General features: G+C 44.0%; 1 protein-coding gene across 2 annotated transcripts in view; it reads right to left on the reverse strand.

Moving 5' to 3' along the window:
* The window catches only part of UBE2H (ubiquitin conjugating enzyme E2 H), a 120,934-nt gene extending 96,456 nt beyond the window's left edge, over positions 1–24,478 (reverse strand). Inside the window, exon 1 of one of the 2 annotated variants that reach the window (XM_054497259.2) lies at positions 24,006–24,478. In XM_054497259.2, coding sequence (XP_054353234.1) covers positions 24,006–24,058 — 53 coding nt within the window. In that variant the 5' untranslated portion in view covers positions 24,059–24,478. The remainder of the gene's footprint in view (positions 1–24,005) is intronic. The other variant, XM_054497258.2, reaches the window with a different exon arrangement.
* Between the last annotated feature and the right edge of the window lie 2,540 nt (positions 24,479–27,018).

The following is a 27,018-nucleotide window of genomic DNA, read 5'->3' on the forward strand; positions in this document are numbered from 1 at the left end:
AGATTGGTTAACAAATACCAAATTACAGGTAGATAAGAGAAGTAAGTCTTAATGTGCATTGGAAGCTGACTGTAATTAACAATTTATTGTAGCTGAGTGCAGTGCTCACACCTGTAATCCCAGCACTTTGGGAGGCCAAAGGCAGGTGGATCAGTTGAGCCCAGGAGTTTAAAACCAGCCTGGGCAACATGGCAAGATACCATCTCAAAATTAAAAAAAAAAAAATTTGGCTGGGTGCAGTGGCTCACGCCTGTAATTCCAGTACTTTGGGAGGCTGAGGCAGGCGGATCATGAGGTCTGGGGTTCAAGACCATCCTGGCCAACATGGTGAAACCCCGTGCCTACTAAAAATACAAAAAAGAGCTGGGCACGGTGGCACGCGCTGTAGTCTACTCGGGAGGCTGAGGCAGGAGAAGTGCTTGAACTCCAGCCTGGCGACAGAGCGAGACTCTGTCTCAAAAAAAAAACAAAAAACAAAAAACAAAAAAAAAACAAAAAAACAAAAAAACACAACTTATGGCTGGGCACGGTGGCTCATGCCTGTAATCCCAGCACTTTGGGAGGCCAAGGCGGGTGGATCATTTGAGGTCAGGAGTTCAAGACCAGCCTGGCCAACATGGTGAAACCCCGTCTCTATTAAAAATGCAAAAATTAGCCGGGTGTGGTGGTACACACCTGTAATCCCAGCTACTCAGGAGCCTGAAGCAGGAGAATTGCTTGAACTCGGGAGGTGGAGGTTGCAGCGAGCCGAGATTGCACCAATGCACTACAGCCTGGGCGACAAAGCGAGACTCCGTCTCAAAAATAAATAAATAAATAAAAACAATGTATTTTGTCTTTTCAAATAACTAGAAGAGTGGATTTTGGATGTTCCCAACACAAAGAAGTGATAAATAAGGTGACAGATATGCCCAATTTGATCATTACACATTGTATACATCTATAGAAGTATCACTGTATGCCATAAATGTCAATTAAAACTAAATATATATATACATATAAAGATGAGAAAATCAACAATATGGTTAAACAGAAAAAACGCTCTGCATATTAAAAAAGATACACAAATATGAGTTCTACATTTTGTTTTAAAAGACTTGAATTCTGAAATCTAGTTTTCTGGCTTGAAATAAAGATAATTGCTTTATGAGTAGAATATTCCAACAATGAGTGCACTGTCAACTGCCCAGAGTCAATTAAGTGCCTGATAAGAGTAACATTTAGGGGCCAGGCGCAGTGGCTCACGCCTGTAATCCCAGCACTTTGGGAGGCCGAGGCTGGCGGATCACCTGAGGTCGGCAGTTTGAGACCAGCCTGAACAACATGGAGAAACCCCGTCTCTACTAAAAATACAAAATTAGCTGGCGTGGTGGCACATGCCAGTAATCCCAGCTACTTGAGGGGCCGAGGCAGGAGAATCGCTTGAATCCAGGAGGCAGAGGTTGCGGTGAGCCAAGATCGTGCCGCTGCACTCCAGCCTGGGCAACAAGAGTGAAACTCCATCTCACAAAAAAAAAAAAGAAGAGTAACATTTAATGCACCACATCCTGTAGTTCAAGAACTGAACTGCTAGCCGGTATGTTTCCTTCTCCTCTCCACACAAAAAGAGACACTAGCACATTTCATCACATCTATGACACACCATTATTTTATGACACACCAAGAAAGAAAAAAGCTGCCCATTAGACTATGACTTATCACCATTTTAAGACATCTCAATTTCAAAGATGTTAAGATGTGGAAAAAAAGGTCTTAGAATCTATAAAATACAAGATAAACCAGACACTGTTTACTAACATAAAAACACTTACTATCTTCACACACCACCAATATTCCTTCTTGGCTAAATGTGTATTTACATGGTTCACTGAATAACTCAAATCCAGTCTGGTTCAAATATTATATTAACACATTGCCAGGCACAGTGGCTGATGCCTGTAATCCCAGCACTTTGGGAGGCCAAGGCAGGCAGATCACTTGAGGTCAGGAGTTCGAGACCAGCCTGGCCAACATGGTGAAACTCTGTCTCTACTAAAACAACAAAATCAGCCAGGTGTGGTGGCAGGCCCCTTGTAATCCCAGCTACTTGAGAGGCTGAAGCAGGAGAATCACTTGAACCCAGGAGGTGGAGGTTACAGCGAGCCAAGATCACACTGCTGTACTCCAGCCTGGGCGACAGACTCCATCTCAAAAAAAAAAAAACAAAAACGGATATACAAGAAACTGTGCTAGGTTACAATTAAAGCACATGCTATACTTTATCATAATATGACTTCTCTTCCAATATACATTTGTTAGGAGTAGTAGCTCTCAAACACTGTGGTCTCAGCACGCTTTACACTCTGTATTTTTTTCTGCGATGGGGTTTCGCTCTTGTTGCCCACGCTGCAGTGTAATGGCACAATCTCAGCTCACTGCAACCTCTGCCTCCTGGGTTCAAGTAATTCTCCTGCCTCAGCCTCCGGAGTAGCTGGGATTACAGGCATGCGCCACCATGACCAGCTAATTTTGTATTTTTAGTAGAGACGAGGTTTCTCCATGTTGCTCAAGCTGGTCTCAAACTCCCGACGACCTCAGGTGACCTGCCCACCTTGGCCTCCCAAAGTGTTGGGATTACAGGTGTGAGCCACCTTATGTGGCCTACATTCTTAAAAATTAAAGACCTCGGCTGGGCACGGTGGCTTACGCCTGTAATCCCAGTACCTTGGGAGACCAAGGCGAGTGGATCACGAGGTCAGGAGTTCAAGACCAGCCTGGCCAACATGGTGAAAACCCATCTCTACTAAAAATAAAAAAATTAACAGCTGGGCGCAGTGGCTCACACCTGTAATCCCAGCACTTTGGGAGGTCGAGGCAGGTGGATCACGAGGTTAGGAAATCGAGACCATCCTGGCTAACACAGTGAAACCCGTCTCTACTAAAAATACAAAAAATTAGCTGGGCATGGTGGTACGCGCCTGTAGTCCCAGCTACTCAGGAGGCTGAGACAGGAAAATGGCGTAAAGCCAGGAGGCAGGGGTTGCAGTGAGCTGAGATCATCCCACTGCACTCCAGCCTGGGTGAGAGAGCGAGACTCCGTCTCACAAAAAACAAAAAACAAACAAAAAAAAGGCCGGACGCGGTGGCTTACACCTGCAATCCCAGCACTTTGGGAGGCTGAGGCAGGGGGATCACCTGAGGTCAGGAGTTCAAGACCAGCCTGACCAACATGGTGAAACCCAATCTCTATTAAATACAAAAAAATTAGCTGGGTGTGGTGGTGCATGCCTGTAGTCCCAGCTACTTGGGAGGCTGAGGCAGGAGAATTGCTTGAACCCAGAAGGCAGAGGTTGCAGCAGTGAGCTGAGATTGTGCCACTGCACTCCAGCCTGGGCAACAAGAGCAAAACCCTGTCTCAAAAAAAAAAAAAAAAAAAAAAATTTGCCGCACGTGGTGGTGTGCACCTGTAATCCCAGCTACTGGAGAGGCTGAGGCAGGAGAATTGCCTGAACCCGGGAAGCGGAGCTTGCAGTGAGCTGAGATCACGCCATGGCACTCCAGCCTGGGCAACAGAGTAAGACTCTGTCTTGGGGAAAGAAAAAAAAAAAACTGACGACCTCAAAGAGCTTTTCTATGTGTGTTATTTACCATCTTAGAAACACAAAATATTAATTCACTTAAAAGTAAATCTTATGCATGTAAACATAAATCATCTTTATGAAAAAAAATAAACTAATTTCCAAAACAAAGAATAACATAGTAAGAACAGTTTTTAATCATTTTGCAACTCTTTAATGTCCAGCTTAAGAAAAGAAAGCTGGATTTTCATATGTGCTTCTGTATTGAATCTGGTATGTTTTGAATGTAATTAGAAAAGAGTACTTTAATAGACGTTTCAGATAATTCTGGACATTTTTTATTGATAAAATGCCAAAATTGACAAGCAGTTGTCTCGTAAAGGCTAACTGCAATGTGGAATCTTAAATTGTACCAACGAACTTTTCATATTCTTATATTAAAATCCACTGTTCTACTTTATTTTTTTCAGATGGAGTCTAGCTCTGTCACCCAGGCTGGAGTGCAGTGGCACAATCTCAGCTCCACCTCCCACGTTTAAGCGATTCTACTCCTCAGTCTCCCCAGTAACAGGGATTACAAACGCCCGCCACCACACCCAGCTAATTTTTGTACTTTAGTAGAGATGGGGTTTCACTGTGTTGGCCAGGCTAGTCTCGAACTCCTGACCACGTGATCCGCCTGCCTCGGCCTCCCAAAGTGCTGGGATTACAAGTGTGAGCCACCGCGCCCAGCCCACTTTGCTTTTTTTTTTTTTTTTGAGACAGAGTCTCGCTCTTGTCGCCCAGGCTGGAGTGCAGTGGCGCAATCTCAGCTCACTGCAAGCTCCACCTCCCGGGTTCACACCATTCTCCTGCCTCAGCCTCCTGAGTAGCTGGGACTACAGGCGCCCGCCACCACACCCGGCTAATTTTTTGTATTTTTAGTAGAGACGGGGTTTCACTGTGTTAGCCAGGATGGTCTCAATCTCCTGACCTCATGATCCACCCACCTCAGCCTCCCAAAGTGCTGGGATTACAGGCGTGAGGCACCGCGCCTGGCCTACCTTGCATTTTTAATGGATCTTTTAACCAGGCATAATTTTTCTGACATGCACTGGCCATTTGGAAAACAGTTTTCACTGACTTACACAGATCTTCCAAATGTTGACACCATTTCATCATACATTAAAAATCCTGTCAGAGGAGATCGAGACCATCCTGGCTAACACAGTGAAACCCCATCTCTACTAAAAATACAAAAAATTAGCTGGGCGTGGTGGTGGGCGCCTGTAGTCCCAGCTACTCGGGAGGCTGAGGCAGGAGAATTGCCTGAACCCGGGAGGCGGAGGTTGCAGTGAGCTGAGATCACGCCATTGCACTCCAGCCTGGGCGACAGAGCGAGACTCCATCTCAAAAAAAAAAAAGAAAATTCCTCTCAGAAATGTCTACATCAGAAAACCGTTGGCTGGGCAAAAAAGGCATATAATGAATCAATATTACTATGAAACAAGTTCTGACCTCACATTCCCCTTGAAAGTATCTTGGGGATCCCTAGGGGGCTCCAGACATCACCTGTGCTGGAACCTCTGTCACTTACTAAAAACCCAAAGAGTAAAATTCTGTTCCTCTTTCACCAAGCACATGCCCACAAACAAAGAAAAACAAAAGCTATACTTATGTGTATATACATTTAAATATAACACTAAACTTCAGGTTTTGCATCTGTAAAACGAGATTTTAAATATCTGGTTTAAGTATCTTTCCTATTATTCTGAATAACTAAGAAAAGGCTACATATTACTTTTATGGAAGGTGTGAGCTGCTGAAGTAGTTCTCAAGTCCTCTTTTGTCACAGAATACAGGTGAAAGGTAAAAATAAACACAAAATAAAGGTCCTTAATGAAGTCCTGAGCAAACTCAGAAGTTGACAGTATCAAATATTAAGGAAAGCCCCTTTTAGAACTTCTAAATTTGTAAGGAGGAACTTGAAACACTTTGCAACTTATAAAACAGGGTACTAAAAAGCTCCACAATTTGGATGAGTTTAAGGTATTCTATTTTACAAATGAAGTAAAGCAAGTTTCAGCTGTTTCTTTCCCCAATGCACAACCTTAATTTCCTTTTATCTTAAACACCAGGAATCAAACAATCTTAACCATCTGAAAACAGTATTGAATAACCTATAAGGTATTAGCATTTAGGACCACTTAAGAAAACAAACACACATTACATGTGGGAAAATGAACACTACATAAAAAGGCAAATGACATCCGCACAGAAGAGAATTGAAGTCCCCATCATTGGAGGAAGATTCAACACTTTCCTGCAAGATTTCCATATCGATTCAATTGCAGGTGCCAAAGTTTAGTCTAAAAATGACCTAAGGACTTGGTGAAAACCCAGTAGTATATAATTTAGTCTAATCCATTTAACAGGTGTTTGCTGAGCATCTACTACACAGGCAAAGCTATAAGGGACAAAAGCTTATGAAACCATGGTTAGCCCAAGATCCACTGTGATAAGGACTTACTCTGATCTCAGCACCTTTAACTGACCTGTGTGGTCCAGATTTTTAATCCACAAAAAGTGGGCCATAACATCTCAAAGCAAAAATGCTGCAAGGATAAACGTGAAATGTATTAGAATGAAAAGTACATTATAGAGCAATGACAAGGCGGGCAGTCACTCATGCCTGTAATCCCAGCACTTTGTGAGGCCAAGGTGGGCAGATCACTTGAGCTCAGGAGTTTGAGACCACCCTGGGCAACATGGTGAAACCCCATCCCTACTAAAATTACAAAAATTATCCGGGCATTATAGCATACAACTGTACTCCTAGCTACTCAGGAGGCTGAGGCAGGAGGATTGCTTGAGCCTGGGAGGTGGAGGTTGCAGTGAGCCGAGAAAGCACCACTGCACTCCAGCCTAGGCAACAGAGACAGACCTTGCTTTAAAAACAAAAAAGAACAACAAAAACATGAGCTGAGGCCAGGAGTGGTGGCTCACACCTATAATCTCAGCACTTTGGAAGGCCAAGGCGGGTGGATCACCTGAGGTCAGGAGTTCAAGACCAGCCTGGCCAATATGGTGAAGCCCTGTCTCTACTAAAATTACAAAAATTAGTCAGACATGGTGGTGGGCACCTGTAATCCCAGCTACTCAGGAGACTGAGGCAGGAGAATTGCTTAAACCTGGGAGGTAGAGGTTGCAGTGAGCCAAGATCATGCCACTGCACTCCAGCCTGGACGACAGAGCAAGACTCCGTCTTAAAAAAAAAAAAAAAAAAAAGAGCTGAAATAAAAATACATACATCAAAAATCATCAAGGTTTTCTCATTTAAAGGAGTAATTTCAACTGCTTAGAAAATTCTGCAGTCGAAAATATATATAAAAATAAAAATAAAAATTTAAAAACACAGTCAGGGTGGCTCACCCTGTAATCCCAGCACTTTGGGAGGCCAAGGTAGCCAGATCACTTGAGGTGAGGAGTTCAAAAACAGACAGGACAAGACCCCATTTCTACAAAAAAATATATATATATATGTGTGTGTCTGTATATATAGATATATATATAGATAGATATATATATGCACCACAAAATAGAGGTGAAAGGTAAAAATAAACATATGTATATAGAGGTATACATAGAAGCATATATATAAATACATATATAAATTTTAAAAATAAATTTAAGGTTGGGCATGGTGGCTCACGTCTGTAATCCCAGCATTATGGGAGGCTGAGGTGGGCAGATCACGAGGTCAGGAGTTCGAGACCAATATGGTGAAACCCTGTATCTACTAAAAATACAAAAATTTGCTGGGCGTGGTAGTGCATGCCTGAATCCCAGCTACTTAGGAGGCTGAGGCAGGAGAATCGCTTGAACCCGAGAGGCAAAGGTCATAGTGAGCTGACATCGCGCCACTGCACTCCAGCCTGGGCGACAGAGCGAGACTGTCTCAAAAAAAAAAAAAAAAAAAAAAAAAAACAGAAAAGAAAGAAAATATAACTCAGGTAATTAAATACATAAAACTTTGAAAGGAAACAGCATGCTGCCATTCTATCCTGACAAAAGCTTCCACAAATCAGGCACTTTTACAGGACTTATTTTATTCTTTAAATTAACAGGGTAAATACAATTCTGACACCTTAAGAAAAGATGCAATGCCATCTAATCTATTGTAGAGAGGTACCAGAACACTGATATTAAAATCTACTAAGTCATTTTTATTTTTCTTTACGAATCTTATATTGATAAGCAGGATTAACAGACATTACTAGGCTGTTGTTTTCATTCTATTTTTCACACAACAAACATGACTACTAGTAAAACTGATGTTAATCACAGTTGAAAAGTAGTATCCTCTCAACTTTCACCTCTATTTTTTTCTATCAATAATAACAAAGTTACCAGAGTTTACTCTCCTAATCTGAAGCAGTACAGTCAAGCATTAATGAAGTGTACAGTCAAGCATTATTACTTCTTAAGCTACTACTTAAGGCCACAAATGCTATTGCCTAGAGAGGATATGATTATTAATTTCCACACTAAGAGCCCTTATATTCGGAAAGCCACCATTGCTTTGTAATACTAGTATTTGCAGTCCAGGTTTTCTCGAAGTATAAAAACATGCTAAAATCTATGACTCTAATACCTATTAAAATTTAACTTTAAATAATAAGATGCCATCAGAACTTCATCAGAGCTGACAAAACACTTTAAGAATGACATTTAAGAAATAAAACTGCCAGAACTGGCAGACTAAAACCATGATGTTTTATCCAATTCATTCAAGTGAGTAATATGCCCAATTTAAAAGCACACAAGTCACAAGCTAATTTCTGATTCTATAAAAAACAGAATTTCTAATTCTCATTAAGCAAATAAAAAGATACATATGTCCATTAAGATAATCCAGTTCAGGCCAGGCACAGTGGCTCGTGCCTGTAATCCCCGCACTTTGGGAGGCCGAGGCAGGTGGATCACCTGAGGTCAGGAGTTCAAGACCTGCCTGGAGCCTGGCCAACATGGTGAAAACCCCATCTCTACTAGAAAAAAAAAAAAAAAAAAGTTAGCCAGGTGTGGTGGCAGGTGCCTGTAATCCCAGCTACCCGGGAGGCTGAGGCAGGAGAATCGCTTGAACTGGGGAGATGGAGGTTGCAGTGAGCCGAGATCACGCCACTATACTCCAGCCTGGGCAACAAGTGTGAGGCTCCATATCAAAAAAACAAACAAACAAACAACAAAAAAACAAACACACACATAGACTTGAAAACATACAATTTATGGGCCAGGTGTGGTGGCTCACGCCTGTAATCCCAGCACTTTGGGAGGCCAAGGCGGATGGATCACAAGGTCAGGAGATCAAGACCATCCTGGCCAACACAGTGAAACCCCGTCTCTACAAAAATACAAAAAAATTAGCCGGGCATGGTAGCAGGCACCTGTAGTCCCAGCTACTCGGAAGGCTGAGGCAGGAGAATGGCGTGAACCCAGAAGGCAGAGCTTGCAGTGAGCCGAGATCACACCACTGCACTCCAGCCTGGGCAACAGAGTGAGACTCTGTCTCAAAACAAAAAAAAAAAAAAAAAAAGAAAAAGAAAACATACAATTTATGAAAATGAAATGCAATTACAGTCTTTATGAACCACAAATACAGTTTTTCAGATATATCATGGTTTATATGTTATATATAAAACTCTTAACTAAATCTCAAACAAGGGAAAAGTCACATTAATTACTCCAAGAGAAAGAACTGGTTACTAACTAATGCAAGAGCTCGTGGATAAAAAAGATGAAAGCAAGTGAGTGTTCACAACAGCATAACACAGGTATACTCAAATATATGGCATTTGATAATCAGAGACAGCACTTTAGCTGCCTTTCTTCACTGCCTAGAGAAATGGGCAGCAATCAAGGCATTCAAAGGTCTACCTCCTTTCCTTCTTCCAACCATAAAACCAACCTAACTCAAAAGAAAGGTATTTTAAATCTTTATAGATAAAAATGAATAGAGTGACAAAATACACCATTTGTTTTTTCTTTATTCATTATCAAGATGGTGGCTATGGAGAACTAAATGAATCAGGTTTGTAAAGTTAACAGATGCTAATAATGTCATATTGTGATGCAAAGATGAGTGCTTTTATCCTCAGTTTCCTTGATAATTGTGTTATCAAACACATATTGTGTTCAATGTTTTAGTGTGCTTAAGTACACTTAAGAGCAACATTAATATCAGCTACCAAGATAAAAGCCTAAAACTCCTGTCAAAACTACTACACATACTGAAAATTCTTTTCCCTCCTGTTTTCATCTATTTTAATATAATTTGTAATAAAAATCCATGGCCAGGCACAATGGTTCACACCTGTAATCCCAGCACTTTAGAAGGCCTAGGCAAGAGGATCGCTTGAACTCAGGAGTTCAAGACCAGCCTGGGCAACATGGCAAAACCGTCTCTACAAAAATATACAAAAATTAGCTGGGCATGGTGGCGTGTGACTGTTGTTCCAGCTACTCAGGGGGATGAGGCAGGATTGCTTTGCACCCAGGAGGTCAAGGCTTCAGTGAGCCATGATGGCACCACTGCACTCCAGCATGGGAAACAGAAAGAGAGAGATTGCATCAAAAAAAAAAAAAGGCTGGGCGCAGTGGCTTACGCTTGCAATCCCAGCACTTTGAAAGGCTGAGGCGGGTGGATCACCTGAGGTCAGGAGTTCAAAACCACCCTGACCAATATGGAGAAACCCGTCTCTACTAAAAATACAAAATTAGCTGGGCGTGGTGGCACATGCCTGTAATCCCAGCTACTCGAGAGGCTGAGAGAATTGCTTGAACCCGGGAGGCGGAGGTTGCGGTGAGCCGAGATTACGCCATTGCAATCCAGCCTGGGCGCCAAGAGCAAAACTTTGTCTCAAAAAAAAAAAAAAAAAGCCGACCCAAACTGTCCCAGATTCCCCTTACAAGATTATGTACTTGTAGGCTCTCCTAGTTTGATGTGTTTTTTTTTTTTTTTTGAGACAGAGTCTCAGTCTGTCACCAGGCTGGAGTGCAGTGATGCGATCTCGGCTCCCTGCAACCTCCACCTCCTGGGTTCAAGCAATTCTCCTGCCTCAGCCTCCCGAGTAGCTTTGATTACAGGCGCCTGCCACCACACACAACTAACTTTTGTATTTTTAGTAGAGATGGGGCTTCACCATGTTGGCCAGGCTGGTCTCGAACTCCTGACCTCAGGTGATCTATCCACCTTGGCCTCCCAAAGTGCTTCGATTACAGGCATGAGCCACCACGCCCGGCCTCTAGTTTGAATTAATGATCTGATCAAGTACAATTCACAGCTGTGAGAACCAAAGGCCATATAAAAGTGACTGTTTTTGTTTTTTTTTTATTTTTAGAGACAGGGTCTCACTATAATGCTCAGGTGGGAGAATGCAGTGACTATTCACAGGCACAGTCATTGTACACTACAGCCTTGGACTCAAGCAATCCTCCTGCTTCAGCCTTCCCAGTAGCTGGGACTACAGGAATGACCCACTGCAACCAGCGAAAGTGAGCATTTGTTACCCAGTTTCTTTCTTTTGGAATAAGATTAAAAGAGTTATGTAGTTCCAAGCTTTGCTGCCAAGGAGAATCACTAATTTATTTACAGGCTTAGATTCAAAGAATAGCAAAAGGGTAGTAAACATCCAGCAGTAAGACCATGAAAACATTATATCCAACTATATTACACCTGGTGATCTCTTATTGATATGACTCTAACCAATCAACCTTCTACATACAAATGCTACAATGGAAATGCCCAGCCAATTCTGAATTTTTAAATTAATCAACTTATCAGCAACTGTCTATGCAACATAGTCATCAGATTGAAAAGCAAAATCCAGGCCAGGCACGGGGGCTCATGCCTGTAATCCCAGCACTTTGGGAGCCCGAGGCAGGTGGATCACGAGGTCAGGAGTTTGAGACCAGCCTGGCCAAGATGGTGAAACCCCATCTCTACTAAAGATACAAAAAATTAGCCAGGTGTAGTGGCACATGCCTGTAATCCCAGCTACTCGGGAGCCTGAAGCAGGAGAATCGCTTGAACCTGGGAGGCGGAGACTGCAGTGAGCCGAGATCGAGCCACTGCACTCCAGCCTGGGCAACAACATGAGACTCCGTCTCAAAAAAAAAGGAAAGAAAAGCAAAATCCAGATCGCCAAAGTTATACTGGCACCCTTTGGACAAAACAACTAAATTTACTTTTTGCTAGGCTAAGTGACAGCCCAATTGCTTCTGAGGTAACACAAACCAGGCATGCACTCTGTATCGAGTTTTCCATTTATATTACCTCAACTTAAGATTTTATAATCCAAAAAACCTTGAAAAGTGTACATGATAAAAACTTGATATATGAAAAAAAGTTGCCTAATACTAAAAAGAAAATGCATAATTCACAACAACATTAATAACATGATTTTGTATGTAGGGAGTATCTCCTACCTTCACATATAATGCTTCCCTAAAAATGGTTTAAAAGTTAGAAACCAGGAGATTGAACCAAAGACAAAGATTACATTCTCAATTAATTGATATCCTAAATACGGATCCTCCAAGTGCTACAGACCAGGTGCCTTTTTTGAGTCCATTGACAGACCCGCCAGCCATGCCTGTCTTCTAGAGAATGACAAAGTCTTCCAGAGAATGGCAAAGTCCAGCCAAGCCTCTCCCTTCACAAGGGCTACCTACTCCTCCCTGACTTCTCTGCAGGGACAGGTCAGAAGATCAGCAGCAACTATTCACACTGCCTACCTAACATCCTAGATACCTACAAAGCAGGGAGAGGCAAAAAGGATCCTCCTTCCCTCATAAGCATATGGCCGCCATGTGGGGCTTCCCCAGGCTCTTGAGGATTTGGGTTCTACTGGGCATGGGCAGATACCCCCATGAGCACCAGCCTATAAACAACCAGACACCTTCCCCAAGCATCTGGTGAGGTGCAGAGAAGAAATTACAATAACCATAGTACCTGGGCCCCCAAAAGCTTAATTCTTCTCAAAGGTGATACCCAATTGAGAACCACTAATGCAACAACAGCCTCTCAACAGACTACTGTGTTTTCAAAAGTTTCTACAATGCACTCAAATTACACTTCGGCATAGAAAATAACAAACTGGAATCTTTTTTTTTGGAGACGGAGTTACAGTCTGTTGCCCAGACTGCAGCACAATGGCACCATCTCAGCTCACTGCAACCTCCACCTCCCGGGTTCAAGCAATTCTCCTGCCTCAGCCTCCCAAGTAGCCGGGACTACAGGCGCAAGCCACCACGCCCGGCTAATTTTTTGTATTTTAGTAGAGACAGGGTTTCATCATGTTGCCCAGGCTGGTTGGTCTCGAACTCCTGAGTTCAAGCAATCTGCCCGCCTCAGCCTCCCAAAGTGCTAGGATTACAGGCATGAGCCACTGCGTCTAGCCAACACACTGGAATTTATATGCTCAGGGCACCATTCCTGTGTCTGAATACCAAAACAGTCTACTCACCAAACATACTACCATTGCTCCAAACTAAAACTTTTTTTGAGACAGGGTCTCACTCTGTTGTCCAGGCTGGAGTGCAGTGGCATAATGATGGCTCGCTGCACCCTCAATCTCCTGAGCTCAAGCGCTCCTCCCTAAGTGGTGAGATTACAGGCATGAGCCACTGAATCCAGCTTTAATTTTTTTTTTTTAGCAACACACATGTAAATGTCCGTAAGATAAATTGTTTATAATTTATCAGAAAGAATGTAACAACAACAACTATTACAAATCAATGTCTAATTTTATTATGGCATTGTCCAATAATCTATCAAATAACTCTTAAGATGCCAAAAAAAAATTTTAAGCACCATTTCACTAAAAATTAACTTAAGGCCAGGCACAGTAGCTCACCCCTGTAATCCCAACACTTTGGGAGGCCAAGGCAGCCAGATTGCTTGAGCCCAGGAGTTAAGAGACCAGACTGGCCAACATGGCGCAACCCTGTCTCTACGAAAAATACAAAAATAAGCCAGGTGTGGTGGCACACGCCTGTAGTCCCAGCTACTCGGGAGGCTGAAGCAGGAGGATTGAGTTCAGAATCCGGAAGTTCAAGGCTGCAGTGAGCTGTGATCACACCACTGCACTCCAGCCTAGGTGACAGTGTGAGACCTGGTCTCAAAAAAAAAAAAAAAAAAAAAAAATCTTCAAAAAATTCCAGGCTGGGCGCGGTGGCTCACGCCTGTAATCCCAGCACTCTGGGAGGCCGAAGCAGGGGGATCACCTCTCTACTAAAAATAAAAAATTAGCCAGGCATGGTGGCACATGCCTGTAATCCCAGCTACTCAGGAGGCTGAGGCAGGAGAATCGCTTGAACTCGAGAGGCAGAGGTTGCGGTGAGCCGAGATCATGCCATTGCACTCCAGCCTGGGCAACAAGAGTGAAACTCCGTCTCTCACACACACACACACACACACACACACAAAAATTCCAGGAAAGCATGATATCAAAGGATATCCTAACTCTTATAGTCTGTTTCCCATTCTGTCACTGAGCTGCTGTTAGTTCCTTTCACCTGAGTTTATTCCATGTGAAAACTGAAGATATTATTCAGACTTCGACAGAGTGCTCCAGAAATATTTATCAACTGCTGTAAACTTCACTAGAAATGCTAAAGAAATGTTAAAAAAAAATCTTATCAATACTTTACAAAGAAAATAATACCATCAACAAAAAGTGTGCTTACCTGTTCACAAAGATATAGAGTCGTACTAGCAAATATAAAAATAAAATTGTTGTTTGTGACTATGATCCTAAAGTATAATGCATTTTTTTTTTTGTTTTTTGTTTTTTGAGATGGAATCTTGCTCTGTCCCCTGGGGTTGGAGTGCAGTGGCACAATCTCGGCTCACTGCAACCTCTGACTCCCAGGTTCAAGCAATTCTCCTGCCTCAGCCTCCCGAGTAGCTAGATTACAGGTGTGCACCACCACACCCAGCTAGTTTTTGTATTTTTAGTAGCGATGGGGTTTCGCCATGTTGGCCAGGTTGGTCTTGAACTCTTGACCTAAGGTGATCTGCCCACCTCAGCCTCCCAAAGTGCCAAGATTACAGGCATGAGCCACTATGGCCGGCCAGATTCCTAAAGTATAATTTCAAAGGGCCACAAAACATTTTTTTTAGACAGGGCCTTGCCCTGTCACCCAGGCTGGAGTGTAGTGGCATGATCTTAACTCACCACAACCTCTGCCTCCTAGGCCCAAGTGATCCTTCTGCCCCAGCCCCCAGAGTAGCTGGGATTACAAGTGCATGCCACCATACCTGGCTAATTTTTTATCTGTTTTGGTAAAAATAGGCTTTTGCCATGTTGCTTAGGCTAACAAAAATATTTCACAATAAAAATTCAATTTACTAATTTCAAACGCAGGTGGGGAGAGAAGAGCAGCTACCAAATCAGCTTTGACCAAATTCAGCTAGAAATCAATGCTTTAAGGCCAGGCGCCGGGAGGCAGAGGTTGCAGTGAGTTGAAATCGCACCACTGCACTCTAGCCTGGGCAACAGAGCCAGACTCTGTCTAAAAAAACAAAAACAAACAAAAAACCAGATTGGCCAGGCGTCGTGGCTCACACCTGTAATCCCAGCACTTGGGAGGCAGAGGCGGGCGGATCACCTGAGGTCAAGAGTTCAAGACGAACCTGGCCAACATGGCAAAACCCTGTCTCTAACTAAAAATACAAAAATTAGCTGGGTGTGGTGGCAGGCCCCTGTAATCTCAGCTACTCGGGAGGGTGAGGCAGGAGAATCGCTTGAACTCAGGAGGCAGAGGTTGCAGAGAGCCAGGCTGGGCGACAGAGCGAGACTGACTCTGTCTTAAAAAAAGGAAGATAAAGTGTGTAAACGATTATTCAAGTGAAAGGTATCACAATCATTGCGGTAAGATAAAATTTGTTTTATTGATAAAAAAATTAACAAAATTCATATACTATAAAATAAGGTTAATAATAAAAAAATAAATCGGTGCTTTAAAAGCATGTAATTTAACATGATTCCTTAAAAATACACAAGTGAGGTCAGGCGCTGTGGCTCAGGCCTGTAATCCCAGCACTTTGGGAGGCCACAGTGGGTGGATCATGAGGTCAGGAGATCGAGACCATCCTCGCTAACACGGTGAAACCCCGTCGCTACTAAAAATACAAAAAATTAGCCAGGCTTGGTGGCGGGTGCCTGTAGTCCCAGCTACTCAGGAGGCTGAGGCAGGAGAATGTCGAATGTCGTGGACCCGGGAGGCGGAGCTTGCAGTGAGCCAAGATCGCGCCACTGCACTCAGCCTGGGCGACAGAGGGAAGACTCCATCTCAAAAAAACAAACAAAAAAACACACACAAGTGAAACAACAGTTGTCACAATTTTATTTGAGTGTGAAATATGGACCATCATCAGTAAACATTAAACTCAAACTACCTGTTAAACATGGCTGGGCACAGCAGCTTACACCTGTAATCCCAGCACTTTGGGAGGCCGAGGCCAGAGGATCACTTAAGCCCAGGAATTTGAGACCAGCCTGGCCAACAGTGAGACCTCATCTCTGCAAAAAAATAAAATTAGCCAGGCAAGTGGCCAAGGCTGCAGTGAGCTGAGATCACACCATGAACTCTCATTTGGGCAACAGAGTGAAATCCTGTCTCAAAACACACATGTGCACGCGCGCTCATAACACACACACGCACGCGCGCAAACCCTACCACATGATCTAGCTTAGCCAAGAGAAAAAAAAGCGTATATCCATACAATGTTCATAGCAACTTTACTTGTAATAGCCCAAAACCAGAAATAACCCAAATGCCACCAAGCATTAAGAGGTGAATGCATAAACAAATTGTGGTATATCTATATAATAGAATACTACTCAGCAATAAAAAAAAAAAAAGAACTAAATAACATGGGTGAATCTCAGAATTATGAGTGAAAGAACCCACACAAAAAGAGTATGTACTGAATGATTCCACTTATATATACAATTCTAGAAAATGTAAAATAATCTACAGTGACAGAAATGAGATCAATGGTTGGAGGGGAAGGAGGGAAAGATCACAAAGGGCCACAAGAAACTTTGGGGGAAGATAAATATGTCTCCTCTCTTGATAAGGATAAGCTTCATGGGTGATACATAAAATTAAAACTTATCAAAAGTATCACTTTAAACATGTACAGTTAACTGTATGTCAATTATACCTCAATAACAAAAAAGAATCCAAGATGCCAAAACCAATTCTACAGCTCCTGTTAAATCTATCTGCTCATAAATATATTTAACCTACCGACTTGCAGTATGCACTCTGAGAATACAAAATTATGCCTAAATTGAGGATCACCATTATCACAAAAAACATCAAAGTTTAAACAATGAGGAAATTAGAATTCATCTTTAATCACTATGCCAGGCTATTTCAGTGCCAAAACGATACCAACTAAAACACAACACAACAAAACAAGAGCCCGCTGAGTGTAGGGCTCTGAGATTTTTAATTAAATATTTTAATTCAAATGTTTACCTTCTTTGATCTAGAATCCCATTTCGGGAAAACAGAAATAACCCAAAGAAAAGCCTATGCACAAAGATGTTAATTTCAATCTTATTCATCAGAGAAAAATGGCAAAGAATTAAATCAATGGCACAGCCATGGGATGGCACATTACATGAGCTACTTTTTTTTTTTGAGACTGACTTTCGCTCTTGTTGCCTAGGCTGGAGTGCAATGGCGCGATCTCGGCTCACCGCAACCTCCACCTCCCAGGTTCAAGCGAATTGATTCTTCTGCCTCAACCTCCCGAGTAGCTGGGATTACAGGCATGCGCCACCACGCCCAGCTAATTTTGTATTTTTTAGTAGAGATGGGGTTTCTCCATGTTAGTCAAGCTGGTCTCAAACTCCTGACCTCAGGTGATCTGCCCACCTCAGCCTCCCAAAGTGCTGGAAGTACAGGCATGAGCCACCGTGCCCAGCCTAGTCATTATTTTTTTTTTTTTTTTGAGACGAAGTCTCGCTCTGTGGCCCAGGCTGGAGTGCAGTGGCGCTATCTCGGCTCACTGCAAGCTCCACCTCCCGGGTTAACACCATTCTTCTGCCTCAGCCTCCTGAGTAGCTGGGACTACGGGTGCCCGCCACCACGCCCGGCTAATTTTTTCTATTTTTAACAGAGATGAGTTTTCACCATGTTAGCCAGGATGGTCTCGATCTCCTGACCTCATGATCTGCCTGCCTCAACCTCCCAAAGTGCTGGGATTACAGGCGTGAGCCACCGCGCCCGGCCCCTAGTCATTATTTTTAACTGGGAAAAACAGTTGCAAAAATATTAAGCAAAAACAGGGCAGACGCATACAGCATGATCAACAGGTTGAAAACAATACATCCTGGGGAGAATAAAAGATATAGGAAAAAAGCCATAAGGTTAACATTTAAGGCCAATAGTTCTTAAACAGTGGTCCTGGACCTGGACCATCATCTGCGAACTTCTTAGAACCCACCCTAGACCCAATGAATCAGAAAACTCCAGGAGTGGGATGCAGTAACCTGTTTTAACAAACTCTCCAGGTGATTATTTGTTTTTTGTTTTTTGAGATGGAATCTTGCTCTGTCCCCGGGGCTGGCACAATCTCAAACTAAAGTTTGAGAACTACTGTTTAAAGAACTAGGATACAGGTGACTGGTTTTCCTTCTTGTAATCTATGTTTTTCTCAATCATCTTTCTACTTTTGAAATCCAACTAAGTTCTTTTAAGTATTTTACTAACAGGTACACTCTGTAGGTCTACAGGTAAAAAGCTATTACATTGCAAACATTATAACGTAACGTAAGGTCTGGATTACATGCCTAAAAATCCAGTGATTCTTGGAAACATCAAATCTGTTAAGACTGAAAAGAATACCAAATTTTAAATATATCTATAAAATGCAGGTCAAGGGGCTAAGAAAATTGCAACACTAGAAAAACCAACAAATCTAGGTTGTTCTAATATACATACACAAATACAGGAGGGACTTTTATGGGTCACATCTGCGAAACATTTTTTCCCAAAAAGCTGAATTTTTAGGCTTGCGTGTAATTTACTAGAACTGCACTGCAGGAATCAGATGTTCTGAAGCTGTGAATGCTTACTCATGTAGGTTCCTGCCTAACCAAAATAAGTACCAGTATGTTATATTTGTCACCAAAATCTAGGCAGGGAAGACAAATTCAGAACACTGAGAGATGCCAAATCTTTAACTTTTAGCTTGAAGACCATAAAGCTGTGCCAACTTTCATCTCATCATCTCACTAAAACAGAGGCCACAGGAAATAAAGAGGCAAACCACAGGTTCCCAACTGACACTAGAACTAGTTAAAAGATTAGGGAATTGTCTACACTTTGAACACAAATTAAAGAGTAACAAAGACTACTAACTTAGGGATAGACTAACTACTGATTAACAGCAAAATACCAAAGTTAGGTCAAAGACAAATGGCTACATATTTTTAGTTTTGTAATTTTTTTAAACAGGTGTACAGATCCCCATATACATCCTAGCACACAGAATTCACTTTTTAACCTTTCTGTTCCTTGAAAAGTCCACTCTAAGAGTAAATACAAGTTACTCAAAAAGGCACTACACACAGCAATGACCTAACACAGCCTGTCCTTTCCGACTAAAAAAAGTTTTAACCAATTGCATAAGCACCATGACCACCCATACTGAATTTTTCACTACTAAACTCCCAGCACCATGCTGGCACAAAGCAAGTACCCAAACATATGAGGATTTTTTTTTTTTTTTTTTTTTTTTGAGATAAGAGTCTTGTTCTGTCGTCCAGGCTGGAGTGCAGTGGTGTAATTTCGGCTCACCACAACCTCCGCCTCACGGGTTCAAGCGATTCTCGTGACTCAGCCTCCCATGTAGCTGGGACTACAAGCCCGCGCCATCACACCTGGCTAATTTTTTATATTTTTAGTACAAGTACATACGGGGTTTCACCATGCTGGCCAGGCTTGTCCCGAACTCCTGATCTCAGGTGATCTGCCCGCCTTGGCCTCCCAAAGTGCTGGGATTACAGGCATGAGCCACCGTGCCAGCTTTTTTTTTTTAAATTAAGAGAGTCTTGCTCTGTTGCCCAGGCATGAGTGCAGTGGCATGGTCTTAGCTCACTGGACCTTCAAACTCCTACTTAGGTGATCCTCCTGCCTCAGCCTCCCAAAATGCTGGGATTACAGGTGTGAGCCACCACACTTGGCCACATCTGAGGTTTTGAATTTGTTAGAGAAAGCTTCTAAAACCCTAAAGCAGACACCAACGATTCTGTAAAATTAACTCAGGCTGTTAATGAATCTAGTGTAAGACACCATCCCTTTCTATCACTCTTGATGCTTGCTTAAGGGAAGCTGACATTTCTGCCATAGTTTGGAATCCCTGCAAATGAGTCAGTTAAGTGCATTTCAAGTGGCATATCCTGGGCCAGGTGCACTGGGCTCACACCTGTAATTCCAGCACTCTGGGAGGCCAAGGCAGGAGGAAGATTTGAGGCCAGGAGTTGATAGGCCAGCCTGGTAACCTAGTCAGACCTCGGTCTCTATAAAAAAATTTAAAAATAAATAACGGGGGGGAATCCTATTTTATTACTGAACTCCCTCTGAAAAGAAGAATCATTGAAAAGTCTTGGTATTGTAAGTTACAAAATTGTACATATGGTGTATGCCGGTCCCCATTATTATCCGATCTACTTTTCTGATTTAACCTTAATTTTTCTCAACATTTCTTGTATTCTAACAGGTCAGGTTTTCCTCTCCTCTTTTTACCCCCTCGAAAACACACTTTTTCCTGTAACACCACTCAGAGGGCCTCCCCAGCCCCCACCTCTTTTGTATATAAACACACTCTCTTGTCACATACTCCATCAGCTGTTTGGTAGCTCCTCCCCTCCTCCTTTTCCGGGTAGTAACAGGGCGGCCAATGAGCGCTGAGGAGCGGTGCCTGCGGCCTTTTGCCTGCATACGCTTATCCAAACAAGCAGCTCTAGCCTTCAGCAGGGGCCACTGGTTCACAGATGAAAGGATCACCAGGGCTGTGCAACAGGGTGAGACAAGTAACCCCCACCAACAAGGAAACCCGTGTAATCTGAGCTGTTTGTTCCTCCACCAGGGAGAACTTAAACCGATATTCCTTTAGGGCAAATCACGCTTTAAGGTCACCAGAGCCCCAGCTCTCAGACAATCTAAATAATCAGCTGGTTGGAGGTGGAAACCTCAAAGGTTGCCAGGCTCTGGGCAGCACAGATCACCAATCTACCTGACTTTGCAAACAAATGGCCGCACTATTCGAGACCATTCCATAGGATCTGGGCTAACTGCAAGATTTTTTTACTGGGACACATTCCTAAAGGATCCAAAAGTCATGTAAATCAGTTTCTAGGCTCCTGGGGAGGTTTGCACAACCCTTAGCAAAGGATCAGAAGAGAAACAATGAATGAGTCAGAGTTTCAGAACATAATCACCCAGCAGATTATTAAGTGCATTGGTGCAAAACACTCACTCCCTGCATAACTTGGGAGTCAGCTCTCCTCCTACCAACCCGTCACAAAAGAAATATCACTGACTCCAAACAACAACCAGAGACGGTGTCTCCAAAAGAACTGAGCGAGGTGGTGGAAGGCAGCGGCCAATTAGTTACACATCCTCTTCTCTCCCTACCCCCACACTGCTACTTTCCTACTATATAGGTTCCCTGCCAGGCTGTAAATCGTGGTGGTATAATTACGCTCAGGAGACATCCAAAAATGGGCTGAAACAGGAGACTGCAAGGAAACCAGCTATCGCCCCCCACACCAAAGAAATCATCAAGGGGCACTGGGGGGCAAGAAGTGCATTCCTTCAGACCTTTTCTTCCTACTTCCTCTCCACCATCTTTCTCAACCCCCAGCCTTTTCACACAATTGTACTCATTTTAGTAGAGGGCTGGGGAATTTTTCCTTAAATTTTCTGCTAAATATACCTTACTCAAAAATTGTTGGCTCCATTTGGGCCTACTGATCTGTGAATTCAACAGAGAAAGGAGGACACAAAATCTCTCACCTATACGACACACACAAAAGGAAATCCGAAACATTTTAACTTCCAAACTCTATTATACCAGAAAATAAAAACGAAACAAAGATAACCTCTGGCTTTTAAATCTCGAAACTGTTATCCTCCTATCTCAGAGATCTACAATTTTAAAGCGCCTCTGCTTTCTTTTGTCAGAAAGGAAGGAAGGTGGGGAAAGAACAGAAGGCCAATGCATCTTTGCCTTTCTTCATCTTCTACTAAAAATAAGCTATGAAATAAGCCACTTAGGGGGAGAAAAAAAAGACACCCTGCTGTTCTTTGTCTGTTTTCCTCTCCCTCTCCACCCCCCACACCCCGACTCCTAAATGCGGTAATCATTCTAGATGCCACAACTACTAAATGAACAAAAGGCACTGTATGGAAAAGGCATCAGGTCAAGTTAGGCCCTCCTCTTTATCCTCAATCTTTTAAAAATATGTCTATGTACATAATTTGAGACTCTGACAACGATCACAAACAGCTGGAATTCTATCTCCCCACTCCATCCTAATTAAACATTAGGTAGAAATTCGCATTAGGTGTGACAATAACTCTCAATTCAAGATAAAAATAACTCAGATTCTGCCACTATGTCATTTCCTAGTTTCTAAACAAAAATAAAACCCGAAACTGCTTTGTGTAAAATGTACACACAGTCATAGTTACAAGTTTTCCTGCAGCCTTATGAAAAGCCAACATTACTGGTATCATTCACACATTTACAAAACAATCACAGCCACAAACAGCTCATAAAGAGTTGATTTCACTTGCGCCTGAACATATATTGGGTACACTATACTTTATTAGTTGCTCCGCTCTAATCTCCCACTCCCCCAAAAATTCTAAACTCCAAACCACAAACTTAGAAGTCTATCTGCTGCTCCTAATTTCTAACCAAGTTTTCCCTGAGCAAGGAGAAAAACACCTTATTTCTGAAAAGATTATTTAAAAAAAATCTTTGCCCAGACAACTTCCCTCCCATCCCCCACTGCCAAACCATATGCAAAAACTACTTTTTTAAAACTTCAGCAAATTCCCTAACTGAATTTTTTGACAATAATCACTGACCTCTACAAAGAGGTAAAACACTCAATCAAAAACAGCAACAAATAAAAGGAAGAATAAAGGAATTCACCTGAAGAATTTAGCCAAACAACTTGAGTTATATAAACAAAACCCTGCAACAGGGGGAAATGGTGGGGGGATGGGGAGGAGGGAAACAGGAGACAGGACTTTTAAACTGTGTTCCACACTACCACCCTCTAAGCCTCCACTTGCCCCCCTCCCCAAGGACTAGCTGTTCAGAACTCTGGGCTCCCCCTACTCTCTAAATTACCCTTCAAAAGAAAAAAAAAATTCTCGATTTGTCACAGGAACCTTCGCGAATTTCTCTAGCTGGTCCTGAAATAATCAGTCTGGACTCCAACCAAAACCACTGCCTGAAGGGCTCTTATCAGTTATAGCTTTCCCACTGCAATCTCGAGTGCACAAAAGTTGGGGGGAGGGGGCAGAAAATAAAGGGTGTCACTTGGCGACATCAGGGTAAGTATTCCCCCAAGAACCTGACCCTCACAGAGGAAGTTTTGCCCAAGTGGCCAGTCCAGGGACTATTTATTTTGTCCAGGAGCTCCTCTTTCCCCAGCTGTCATACCCACAATATGGAGGGTGGCTTGCTGGAGGGCCCGGGGGTCTTCATCACATACAACTATGGGTGGGACAGGCTTTGTCAGTGGAAAGGAAAACAGTAGGGTTCTCCCGGGGACCAGAAAGCTTAACAGGAGGGACTGATTGAAAACACACAGAGCTCTTTCTTAGAAGAGGGGGCCCTGAGCAGGCGACTCTCTTCCTAATATAGAAAGGAATTAGGGATAAAAGAGGTCGCTTGAGTGACCCCAGTTCAAGCAGCATTGTGGTTGGAGGAAATGGGGGCATCTCAAGAAAGGGAGAAAGGCTTCCCTCTCGGGAATTTCTGCCTTGAGTCCCTAAATCCAAAGCGAGCAAACGGGAGAGAGAAACCCTGAAAATGGGCTCGGTGACAGAGAGTGAGGCGACTGGTCCTGCAAAAAGAAAAAATGCCGTCTCGGGAGTCCAAACGTCGCGGAGGAAAGTCACGGGCTCTGGGGATACAGGAAGAGCGAGCAGCAACGCATATTTTGGGGTGCTGCGGAGAAAAGGCGAGCTGAAAAGGCTCTCGGCCCCTGGGAGGTGCCAAGGAGCCGCCGTAGGCACTGGGGGAGGAGGGGAGTCTCGGACAGTGGCCTGGAGTGCCCCAGGGCCCTTGCAGTGGTTCCGGGGGTGCCCTGGGCATCCCCACACCGCCCCCCACACACAGCCCGAATTCCCCTCCACGAAGGATACAGCTTGACCACGTCCGTGTCCATCCGCCTCTTGCCCGGACTGGGAGATGACATGGTGTCGCCGCCGCCTCTCTCCCTTCCTCGGCCCGTCTGTCAAGGGCCCGGGGCCCCGGCTCTGAGGAGCCCGCGGCCGCGCCGGCTCCTCGGTGGAGGTGGCAACACCCCCGCGGTCCCGGCGGTCCCGTCAGCCGCCGCCGCCGCCCCCCGCACGGGGGAACACCGGGCACTGTCCGGCCGGGTGGGGGTGGGGACCCCGCGGCGCCCGGCTCGGGCTGCCCCTCTCCGGCTGTGGTTCCGCCGCGGCCCTGCCCCGGCACTCCTCTGCTCCGCGCGACGCCCCCTCCTGCCTGCTCTGGCTCGCTCGCCTGCTCCCCACTCACCCTCTGACCGGCTCCTAGCAGCCTCTACTACAAGCGGACGACTCCTTCTCAGTCGGCCTCCCTACCCCAGCCTCGCTCTGGGCGCCGTGACGTCACCTCTGTGACGTCATCGGAGGGGCGGGTCTGGTCGCCGAAAGGGGTGGGGCGCCGCCGCGGCGTGGGCTTTCCCGGGGGATTCTGGGAGTTGTAGTTCCTCTTTCTCCGGCTGTCTCACACCCTCTGTCCCCTCCCCCAACTTCCCCACCTACTTCATCGCTCAACTGCCAGTGTCGTTATCATCATCCTAAACGATAAGAGTAAATAATGGCAATATTATTACATTCGTGGATTTTAGGGTAATGAACCTCCACACACTCTGTTTAACAAGCTGTTAATTTCTTTGATTTGGAGGAGGCCAAGGTAGCAATTACTCAAGCACCAAAATCTGGAAATCCCCACACCAGCAGGTTCCTTGCATTCCGCTCCCTCGTTGGCTGGAGAGAATTTGTTTCCAAGGGTTGTAGACCACAGCAAGGCTTCCTCAGGCTTGTATACTAGGGTTCATCACAATCCACGTGTCTACGGCCACTATTTCAAAGATTAGAGTTGACGCAGCAAGGTGGGAAGGTCAGAAATAATTTAGTACTAATATCCTTATTCTACAGAGCATGAGGCAACTTCGCAAAGTGTGTGAACCTCCTACACCAACCTTAAATACTTCATTCATCCAATAAATATTTATTAAGCACCTCCTATGTGCTAATCACCTTGCTGGACATGAGGGATATAATGGTGAACTAAGAAAGACTAAATTTAGCCGGGCGCGGTGGCTCACGCCTGCAATCCCAGCACTTTGGGAGGCCGAGGCTGGCGGATCACCTGAGGTCGGGAGTTCGAGACCAGTCTGGCCAATATGGTGAAACCCCGTCTCTACTAAAAATACAAAAATTAGCCAGGCGTGGTGGCGGGCGCCTGTAATCCCAACTACTCGCGAGGCTGAGGCAGGAGAATCGCTTGAACCCGGGAGGCAGAGGTTGTAATGAGCCAAGATCATGCCATTGCACTCCAGCCTAGGCGACAGAGCAAGACTGTTCCAAAAAATAAATAAAGACTAAATTTACACAGCCCCCTAGTATAGCCCGTGGATCTATAGTATCAGCATCGCCTGGGAACTTGTTAGAAATGCCGCTAGAGCTTCACTTCAGATCTACTGAATGAGAATTTGCAGTTTTAACAAGGTCCCCAGGTGATTCTTATGCACAGTGAAGTCTGAAAGATACTGCCCTATAAGGTCCTCCAAAAGAAGTGATATGGAACCCAGCAGTCAACCAGGCAAAGGGGCCAGTGAATAGTGTTCCAGGCATCGCCTATATTTATGTCATATTTTCACTACCTTTTCAAAAGTTTTATCTTTTCCCTCGTTCCCATGAACATACACTTGTACTTTGTCAGACCATGTGTTGTGAGTTGAGCCTTCCTTACATAATCTCCTATGCACACACACCTGGGGCAGCAGCAATGCGCTAAGATTGAACATCTTTTGCAGCTATCATTTCATGCCTCAAAAAACCTGTGCTTTTTAAATTGTAAAACATACGTAACACAAAATTTAACATTTTAACCATATTTAAAGGTATAATTCAATAGGATTAAATACATTCACAATGTCGTGCAACCATCACACTACCCATTTCCAGAACGTGTTCACCATCCCAAATATTAAACAATAACCCCTTCCCCCCCAGCCCTTGATAACCTCTCTTTATGTTCTGAAAAAGGTGGGCTATTTTAGCTGTTTCTGAAAGGAGTGTATTGTTCTTTCAAATTGTACATAGCTGCGGTTCGGATGAAGTGCTGTTTAAAACTAATTGATCACAACCAGTTACAGATTTCTTTGTTCCTTCTACACGCCCACTGCTTCACTTGACTAGCCTTAAAAAAAATAAATTAATTAATTGCACGGCCAGGTGCGGTGGCTTATGCCTGTAATCCCAGCACTTTGGGAGGCTGAGGCGGGGCGGATCACGAGGTCAGGAGTTTGAGAACAGCCCGGCCAGCATACTGAAACACCGTCTCTACTAAAAATACAAAAATTAGCCAGCTGTGGTGGCATGCACCTGTAGTCCCAGCTACTCAGGAGACTGAGGCAGGAGAATCACTTGAACCCAGGAGGCGGAGGTTGCAGTGAGCAAGACCACACCATTGCACTCCAGCCTGGGTGACAGAATAAATACACTGCACATAGAAAACCACACAGAGAAGGAGGACACGTCTGAACGAAGAGATTTCTTTTTTTTTTTTTTTTTTTCCAAACGAAGTCTCGCTCTTGTCCCCCAGGCTGGAGTGCAATGGCCTGGTCTCAGCTCACTGCAACCTCCGCCTCCTGGGTTCAAGCAATTCTCCTGCCCCAGCCTTCCGTGTAGCTGGGATTACAGGTGCCCACCACCATGCCCAGCCAATTTTTGTATTTTAAATAGAGACGTGGTTTCACCATGTTGGCCAGGCTGGTCTCGAACTCCTGACCTCAGGTGATCCGCCCTCCTTGGCATCCCTAAGTGCTGGGATTACAGGCATGAGCCACCGCACCCAGCCTGAACGAAGAGATTTCTATAACCTCCTTTATTTGACCACTTTGTTCAAGGGAAATAAAGACAG

This window comes from Pongo pygmaeus, chromosome 6 (genome assembly GCF_028885625.2).
Source record: "Pongo pygmaeus isolate AG05252 chromosome 6, NHGRI_mPonPyg2-v2.0_pri, whole genome shotgun sequence".
In the NCBI taxonomy this organism is placed as follows: domain Eukaryota; kingdom Metazoa; phylum Chordata; class Mammalia; order Primates; family Hominidae; genus Pongo; species Pongo pygmaeus.